The sequence below is a fragment of the Podarcis raffonei genome, chromosome 11 (assembly GCF_027172205.1).
Source record: "Podarcis raffonei isolate rPodRaf1 chromosome 11, rPodRaf1.pri, whole genome shotgun sequence".
Lineage (NCBI taxonomy): Eukaryota > Metazoa > Chordata > Lepidosauria > Squamata > Lacertidae > Podarcis > Podarcis raffonei.
In genome coordinates this window covers 37,334,043-37,343,751 of record NC_070612.1, presented here as the reverse complement: position 1 = coordinate 37,343,751, position 9,709 = coordinate 37,334,043, and the positions used below count along the sequence as shown (strand labels likewise).

Sequence of the window (9,709 nt, the reverse complement as noted above, 5' to 3'; positions counted from 1 at the left end):
TACGTTCCTTACGGCCACCTCTTTGAAATCTCTTTACAAGCAAGCAGCCCATCAGCTAAAACCTCTCTCCCACCTATCCCCCAAGATCTTTATCGATTCTTTTGGCAGTGTTCAAAGCTTCAGAGCTTCAGAAAGACAGTGACCGGAGGCACCGCATCAGGAAAGCAACAGGAACAATATGTTGATCGAAATGCCCATCCGTTTGCGGGCAACCTTCATGTTACAGAAAGAGCTTTGCTTATCTGTAGGGAAGCCGGCGGTGGGTTGTCAATTCATTCAGAGAGGCGAAAGAGACAGACAGTGAGACAGATTGCCGGAGCCTTCGTACCATGGACAGCTCCTGGTACAGAGACGCTGGAGAATTTCCCCTTCCTCTTGCGTGTGTGTGTTAATAATAATAATAATAATAATAATAATAATAATAATAATAATAATAATAATAATAATATCGTGCAGTCCACCCCCTATATTAGCAAACGCCTCCAGCTCCTCCTCTCCCCTTGGGAACAACCATCTCGATCCGAGCCCGGCAGATCTGACGTCAGGGATCGCTTTCGTCGTTTTGACGTGTCAAGCCCTCATTTCCATTCTGGCTGTGGCGGGTTGGAGTCCTGCTCAAGCATGAGCCGGGCAGAAACGGGCGACCTGTGATCGCAGCCAGGCACTTTCTTGAGAACAGCCAGCTCCTTCTCCACCCCCCGCCCCGCACCAGCCTTTCTCCTGATCGCATAGCAACCAGAGTGGGGAAGGAGTTTTCCACTCTTCCTCCTTTTTTGGAAGCACGAATCCTGACTTCTCCAGTGCCTGACTCGATTCCTTGATCGATTCTCCTCGTTCTCTCCAAAGCGCCCGGTCCTCCTTCTTCCTCGCCGGCTGCCATGGAGAGGCGAGGCTGGGCAGGGCGCAGCGCGGCCGTGGCTTTGCTGGCTGCCTGGAGCGCAGCCGTCCTGCTGGCCCGGGCGGAGAGGCAGTTCGTCAACGAGTGGGCAGCCGAGATCCCGGGAGGTCCGGCGGCAGCCCAGGCCATCGCCGACGAGCTGCAGTATGAATTTCTGGGGCAGGTAAGGCTCCCCGCTTCCCTCCCCACTCCATCCCTCTCCCACCCCATTGCGCAAAGCAGGCAAGTTTGTTTCTCCCGCTTTCCCGAATAGGAACCCGGCGGCGCGCGTAATTGACAAGCCATGCCATTGACTAGCAGCTGGAGATAGTGGCTGTACGCTAATGGCTCTGTTGCTGAGACAGAGCTACACACGTCACGTGCTCCTTTCTAGACACTGACTCCCTTAAGCAAGGACTTCTCATGCTATTATTATTATTATTATTATTATTATTATTATTATTATGGAGTGGTAAGTGGGTTTCCTAGCTCAGGATGGCGAGTTCTCCCTCCATATGGCAAACACAGTCTCCGGGGAAAGTCCTCAGAGTTCCCAAGCTTTCTCTCCTGCCACAGGATTCTTTGCTTTTCTATGCACACCACTGAATAATAATAATAATAATAATAATAATAATAATAATAATAATAATAAAAAATTTAAACAGAGTTGAGGAAATGACTTTAGGGATAGCACACTCCTTTGCGTTCCGCGAGAGGTGGCTTTCTCGGGGACAATACCAAAGGGAGTGGAATCGGCAGCAGGCGCTGGGAATTGCAACTCAGGGGAAACGAGGAATGCTTCCTGCTCGGAAGCCCCCGCAAGGAGACCTTCCTTGCTTTGCATTAACCCCTACAGCTCCCCAAGGCGAAGGTGGAATGCCTTTAGCTGGGGTTCCAACCTCAGGATCCGTTTCAATTGCCAGGATTGAAACGAGAGAGAATTCAACAATCGAGAGAATTCATAATTCCCCAGGGATGGGTGAAGCAGTATGCAGAAGGAGAATGCGTGTGCAGAGTACTTCCCCCATCCTTCTGAGTAACCACAGACATCTGGGTTTATGCAGGAGGAAGCCGTCATTCCGTGGAGCGAGCTTTCAGACAAAGAATGAGCTCTGTCTTTCTTTCTTCCCTCCCTCCTCCTTTGATAAAGTTCTACCAGCCCAGAGCATTGAAACCACTTGCCGTTTCTTTCCGCAAACCCTCTGCTCTTAAGGGACATATTTGTGCCTCCGTGGTTTGGTGAAGGTGCCATGTGGATTGAGCAAGAGCAATCCTACACTGTATCCTAAAAGTTAACAGCGCCAGGTGTTTTCCACAATCTCCTCTCCCTTCCCTTCCCTCCAGCCCACCTCCTCCCCCCGTCTGTCATGCCATGACGTCACTGTTGTCAGGGATGAGTAACTTCATTTACGTAATAGCAACCTTGCCCCGTTATCTAATTGTAGAGTTTTCTACCTGTATCCTGTACCCCAGCAGTTGACTCCAGTAGTGCAGAAACCAAACCCCTCTGATCTGGTTTCTAAAGAAACAGCCTAATATGACTGTGTGTTAGTCCAGTGATGCAGAGCACGGAGAGGGTGGAGATCAAAGTCTAACATCTGCTTTCTCTTTTATGATCCTCACTTACCTCTTATGCTTGAAACAAGCTCTGTTGTCACTGCTGGAAGCAAATTTAACTCCCCGCGCCCCCATAAAGGTAGTGCTGACGAACTGCTGTGCTGGCAAATAGAAGTGCATAGGATCTGATTCACTGCTGTATCCTGTGCCCTTGTGTCAGCGACACAAGCCTGTTACACAGCAGTGGGTGTTGACAATATTGCATTGGCAACGACTCAGACCACCCAATGAAGCAGAACAGAGGCACCCAGGAATACAGCGTAATGTAGAGATGAGCAATGAGGGGCAATGTAGCCCAGGCAGTGCTGTAGCTGGGGGGTGCTAGTCAGGTTTTTTTGCCCCTGGTGAAACCTCCAGAGGAGCGCCATTGAGGCTCCCAGCCTGCCCCCCCTCTCTCTCTGTGTGTGTGTGTATACACAAATGTGTGTGGGGGGTGTGCCAAACTGGGTCTTTGATCTGGGTGAAATAAAGCCTAGCTTTGCCCCTGAGTCCAGGTCCAGAGACCATGTAATGAGCTTTTTTACCTAACTTAGTAAGCTACTTTGGCACAATCTAGTGCAGTGAGCTGTTGCAAAGAGATTGCAACTGATAGGGAGTGTGGCAGAGTTAAATGCCTGCCCTTGTTTTGCAGAGGGTTCTCTCTACCTGAGAATAAGCCACTACGAATTTTTGTAGATATGCACGTCTCATGGCCAGGTTTCCTATATACAAGATCAACTGATTCATAGGCACTTCGATACTCCCCTCCTGTCAGAACTTAATTTGAGTCAGCAAGTGTCTCTGATTCCATAGCCATAGCTCATCCCTGGAGCTTGTCAAGTAATAATAAAGAAAAGTCTGCCTTTCTTTTGCCACGTATATATCTTGATTTGGAAGTCAGGCTTTCTAGTTCGGAGGGTGTTGCTCCAAGCCTGTCGAGAACAGCTTTGGCACCTCTTGTTTTAGAAATTTTGATTTGTTTATTTTAAATATTTCCGCCTTGCTAAATTTCCCAAAGATCTAAACACGGATAATACATGGGAGTTGCTGTTTGTAATGCATTTGGAATTCAAGTAGTGGCGGACATTTGCAAGCACTCTGATGAAGATGTGTAGCACTTAGATTGCTGCTGCATTAAATGGGAGGCGGTAATTTTGCTCTGAGATGAAGCTAACAGGGGTGACATGTTATATGGCCCGGGTTCGAGCGCTGTAAATGTGGTGCTGGCTGCCATCAGCAATAAACCACTTCCACGTGGTAAGAGCTCCACGACACAGCCGCAAAACCTATAACTGGCTCTGGCAAATGTTTGCCAGATCCGCTGGGGGCAGTAGCCCTAGCATGGCTATTTACTATAAGCAGGCTTATATGCAGGAGCTGAGTAGAACATTACAGTGGCTACCTGGAGCCCCAGAAGTGATTTCAGTGGCAACCAACCTGCGTTCATACTGCCTGAAACAGGCAACAGTTGTAGCTCTAGGAGCTCACATTTCCTGTCCCAATTAAAAACCTGGTAAGAATTGTTGCTGAGCAGAACTGAAACTAGGCTCATTTAGTGCTTAACAGAAGGCAGAATCACTCAAGCTCTTATCTCTGTTTTAACACTTCCTGTATTATGCCACTAGCTGGGTAGTTTCTAGGCATGCATTGATCACCTCTTAGATTTCCACATGATTCCTAACATTTGCTCATAATTGCAATTAAATGGCTGGAGTCTACGACCTGCTACTGTTGCAGCCAATGTGCCAGGAATTTTAAAACAGAACCACGCATGCCAGGCCATTACAACCCAACAAATAGGAGTTATGTTTCTGGTGCCACCTTAGCAAAGGGAATTAGATCTCCATCCATGCTGAAAATAAAACCCACTCCCTGTCCTGACTGCTGAAAGACCATATTTGAATAAGCTCCAAGATTTAGTCCTGCTTTTCTGGCCAAGTAAATGTCCTCTCAAAAATCTGCATACCATGTAACATGAGTCCCAACTGCCAGAGCACAAAGTAGGAAAAATGAGGATTCTAAGCAAGCCAGAATTTGTAAGGCTGCTGCACAAGATCACTGTGGCATTGCAGAAGCAGGCTATTTCAGCATAGCAATGCAAACAAAACTACCGTAGACATTTCTACCAATTATCATTTCAGCGATGATCACTTGGTAATTAGAAGTGGAGGGCACTGAACATGTTGCATTCAGGCCGACAGCAATTCCATATATCATTCGCTCTAATATCCCAGAGATGAGCAAGACGACAATATACTGGGGGAAATCAATGTTACGGAGAAAGAATGGGAAATGATGAAATGAGCTGTGGGGAATCCAAGAAGTGCTGTCTAATGAAATCCAGAGCAAGGCCATTGGATAAGAGAAAAGCGAGGAAGACAGAGTGGAATACATCATGAGGTGGCTGTGCTCTGCCTCCACAGTTGGAGTCAGCAATGCTTCTGAGTACCAGCTGCTGCAAAAGGGACACAGTTGGCGCTGTGGTCTAGACCAGGCTTCCTCAACCTTGGGCCTCCAGATGTTTTGAGACTACAGTTCCCATCATTCCTGGCCACTGGTCCTGCTAGCTAGGGGTCATGGGAGTTGTAGGCCAAAAACATCTGGAGGCCCAAGGTTGAGGAAGCCTGGTCTAGACCACAGAGCCTAGGGCTTGCCAATCAGAAGGTCAGCAGTTCAAATCCCCACAACAGGGTGAGCTCCCATTGCTCGATCCCTGCTCCTGCCAGCCTAGCAGTTCAAAAGCAGGTCAAAGTGCAAGTAGATAAATAGGTACCACTCCGGCGGGAAGGTAAACAGCATTTCCGTGCGCTGCTCTGGTTTGCCAGAAGCGGCTTCATCATGCTGGCCACATGACCCGGAAGCAGTACGTCGGCTCCCTCAGCCAATAAAGTGAGATGAGCGCCACAACTTCAGAGTCGTCTGCGACTGAACCTAACGGTCGGGGTCCCTTTACCTTTACCAGCAGCTGCAAACCCCAGAAGGGGAGGGTGTTCTTTTACTCATGTCCTGCTTCTGGGTTTCCCACAGGCATCTAGGAGGCATGGTGGGACAGGATGCTGGGTTAGAGGGGGCCTGCATCCTGTTTTATGTGATATTTATTTATTTATTTATTTATTCTAATTTACATTTCAAAATATTTATTTAGACAACCTTAAATCAATGACTTCCCTTCTTTTCTTTCCGTGGTTCATTTTGCATACCACACACCCCTGCATATTTTGCATGAACTAAACCATTCAGTAATCCATTGCTACATCCATCAAAACTTATTTACACTGCTGAATTTATCTTAATGCTACCAGCGTTTTTAAATGAACACAATTTTCACCCACATACGGTATTCAGTAAACATTTTCCAGTCTTCTTTAAACATATGTTCTTCTTGTTAAATCTGCAAGCTGTGCATATTCCATCAGCTAAGTTGCCATTCTTCTTTGGTTAGGACCTCGCTTGTTTTCCATTTTGGGGCTAGCAAAACACAGGCCGCAGTAGTAGCATACATAAATAAGCTTTTTTGACACCTGGGACTCCTTTGTGTTTGAATCCTTTCAGTTCCAAATCTATCATCTATCTATCTATATCTATCTATATCTATATCTATCTATCTATATCTATCTATCTATCTATCTATCTATCTATCATCTATCATCTATCTATCTATCTATCATCTATCTATCATCTATCTATCTATCTATCTATCATCTATCTATCTATCTATCATCTATCTATATCTATCTATCTATCTATCTATCTATCATCTATCTATCTATCTATCTATCTATCTATCTATCTATTATCTATCATCTATCTATCTATATCTATATCTATCTATATCTATCTATCATCTATCTATCATCTATCTATCATCTATCTATCATCTATCTAATCTGTCTATCTGGAACTGAAAAGATTCAAACAGGGTCTGATGAGGAAAAGCCTGGGCAAATGAAGGTAGGCAAATGCATTTACATGTCCTCAGCCTTTGTTTTGGTTGAGGATAAGGATGGAGAAGTCCTATGCTCTAAACAAAAAGCACCTAACAGTTAATCATCTGTACACATAGATGGGTAATAGAGTTGGAACCTATTTGGTTTTTTTAATTCTAAGAAAAATCCTGTCCTCTGTGCATATTTTCAACACATTGCTCTATTCAAGACACATTACTATTAGTTTAAAAACAGTGTATGTTGACAATTATTCACGTGTTTAATTGCTTGGAAAATATTGGTGGAGACACAGTTCTGCTCCCACAGTCTTTGCACTTCTGCTTTTGAATAAATATTTTATCCAGCAAAATTTAATGTTCTTATATTCGAAGCATTTCTGGGAAATTCCAATTATCCGTTGCTATTGACTGTTTGCTCCCTGTGGGAAAATATCTCAGAAATCATCCTGTGTATTGCAGATTGGATCACTTGAAAATCATTATCTATTTAGACATAAGAGCCATCCTAGAAGGTTGCGAAGGAGTGCTACTCACATCACAAAAAGACTCTTGGATGATCAACGCGTAAGTATTGCATTTGCAGTTTCCCGTAGACTGCAATACTGAATACACTTACAAGGGAATAAGCCCCCATGAACCCAGATGGGCTTACTTCTGAGCAAACATACATAGGCTTGCAGTCTCCTCTGGCCTTTAATTTACTTATTAAATTCATATCTCCCCTTTCCTCAAGGAGATTAAGGGATTGCCCATCGTTCTCTTCAACCATTTTTATCCCTACAACAATCTTGTGAGGTAGGTTAGGCTGAGAAACACTGCCAGGCTCAAAGTTACATGGGGAGGTCCACAGCTGTCACAAGTTTGCTCTGTTGGTGTCAAATGGCCACCCACCCTCAGTTTAAGGTACAGAAGCTGACTGAACCGGCAGTTGAATCTTAGGCCCCAAGTTTACCATGATACCACTTTAAACAGTCATGGTTTCTCCCAAAGAACCCCAGGAACTGTAGTTTGTTATGTGTCCTGAGAGTTGTTAGGAGACCTCTATTCCACTTATATAGCTTCAGTTCCCAGAGTTACCTGGGAAGAGTGACTGCTTGTTGAACTACTCTAGAAAGTGCAGCTCTGTGGTGGGAATATAAGTCTAACAAATTGCTGAGCTCTTAAAAAACTACAGTTTCTAGGCTTCTATGGAGGAAGCCATGAGTGTTTAAAGTGACATGAAACTCCTTTAAATGTTGCAGATGGGGCCTTATTTCAGCTCTGGCAATGGGATGTTATCCTCCACAGCACTTGAGGGCAGCAGGCTTGCTTAGCAGATGCCCAACAGGCTGTGTGGCACATACACCTCTGATTTCCGACAGGTGGAAGTGACCAGGTGGTTCAGGGGAGCTGCTTCCTCCTGGTATCTGCTGCCTAATGGTAGGGCCAGCCCTGAACGTAGGAGAGTGAAGCAGACTGCTGAAATTTATAGCAAGTAGATAATGTTTGCATAGTAGGGCTATTGTTGCCTCACGGTGTCAATGTCAAGATTTGCCCTACAAAAGGGTGAGAAATATAATCATCAGAAATTTTGGGATTCATTGAGGAACTAGCCCAAGGGGAGTCTGTGGAAATTGGCAAAGCTCAACAACTTGCCAAAAAGCAACAACTTTTGTGTCTGGGTTGTCACTTTTGAAATATGGCAACCCTACTTAAAATGCAACAGATTCCTTGCTTTTTAAAGAAAACAAAAGGTGAAGGAAGAGGGAAATTGTGATGACAGTGCAAATTCTAAGAAGCAAAGTGTTAGCAAATGAGAAGGTCCAGATCTTGATGTAGAATCTTGGCCAGCAGCTTGACAACTGGCTACTGGAATTATGCACTTAGGAAACAAGACAAGAAGCAGATGTGTGTCAGATAACAAAGGGCAACATAGACCAGCTGATTGTTGGTATAGCCACTGGGAAATCAATTGGGTGTATGTTCTTTTGTTCACACCACAGCAGCTTCTCTGTCATGTCTCTCCACACCGGGGGTGTAACCTGCAACAGCCTACAAAGTGGAGAGTGTTCACACCACATCAGATGTCTTGGTGACATCGTCATCAGACATGATGGCAATCGCTCACATCCTGGGCATTCTCAGCAACTCTTTCCCCCTTCCCAGTTCAATTCAGAATTGGATTCAGCCAACTGAGTTCTCTCATGTTGGGGCGAGGGGGAGAAGCTTTGTGTATTCTGGACTCTATCCTGTGCCCACTTTGAGCCCAACTGTGCTCCCAATTACATCACCAGCAGCCCAACTGGGTCTGAATCCCCTCCTTACATTGTGAGACACAAACCTAATTGCCTGACTAATGCAGAAGTCTGCTGTTTCTGTTTGCTGAGTCAGTGGCAGAGATGGAATGAGATCTCTGCCTCCTCTCTCCCCACTTTCTCTCCTGCCCACTCCTTCGTCTTTGGTCCTTGAAATACCACTATGGCAAATTGTAGGCCCTAGGAATGCCGGGAAATGCAGGTTTTGTGACATCCCTGTGCTAGCATTTCAAGTACGAAGGTGAAAGGAAATGAAAGGGAGTAAGACTACCCTTGCTGCCATCACTGCAGCCACAGCCAGATATATAGGTAGGAAGAGAAGTTCTTTTTCAGCTTGGATTGTAACCTGAGCCGCCAAAGAACTATGGGGTTCAGTTCAGTATATTCTAGTGCGCTTTACAAGCATGGCAGATTTGCCTTCCAAACTGGATCATTGCAAAGTTCATTGGCATCAATGTTTTCCATGTGGAATTTGGTGCTACACATGAAATAATCCGCAGGGAGATCCACTTTGCATAATGGGAATGGGTGTCAGTTAAGTAACCTGCCCTCTGCCCCTCAAACTACTATCTGTTGAAATTGAGCACTTATCAGAATGTGGTCCTCCAGGCTTTGTAAATCAAAGGCTTGGTTGCAGAATTTGTTTTCAGTATTAGAGGTCAACTCTGACATGTGTGCAGTGCAATATTAATTACATTTGCACTAGCAGCTGCTGCTGAATAAGGCCAGCTTCCTGGCTCTTGCTACAACCTTTTGCAAACAGGGTTATGCCTAATCTGCAAAGATATATTACAACATGAAATAGAGCATGCCTGTCTTGCGATTTAATGCAAATACCCTTTGCTGGGATAGTTCAGTTGGTAGAGCAGGCTTGAATTACCTTTTAGAAAGAAAATACAGTATGTTGAGTTAGAATCATTTAGTATAATTTCCTAAAGTAATAAATCACCATATGCCAAGACTAAACAACAACAACCCAGCAACCTAAAAAAAATA

General features: G+C 45.0%; 1 protein-coding gene across 2 annotated transcripts in view; it reads left to right on the top strand.

Annotated features, from left to right (window-relative positions):
- The first annotated feature begins 538 nt into the window (after positions 1–538).
- PCSK1 (proprotein convertase subtilisin/kexin type 1) overlaps positions 539–9,709 on the top strand; it is a 31,586-nt gene continuing 22,415 nt past the window's right edge. Inside the window, exons 1-2 of one of the 2 annotated variants that reach the window (XM_053408449.1) lie at positions 539–1,061; positions 6,879–6,983. In XM_053408449.1, the coding sequence (XP_053264424.1) occupies positions 879–1,061; positions 6,879–6,983 (288 nt within the window). In that variant the 5' untranslated portion in view covers positions 539–878. The remainder of the gene's footprint in view (positions 1,062–6,878; positions 6,984–9,709) is intronic. The other variant, XM_053408450.1, reaches the window with a different exon arrangement.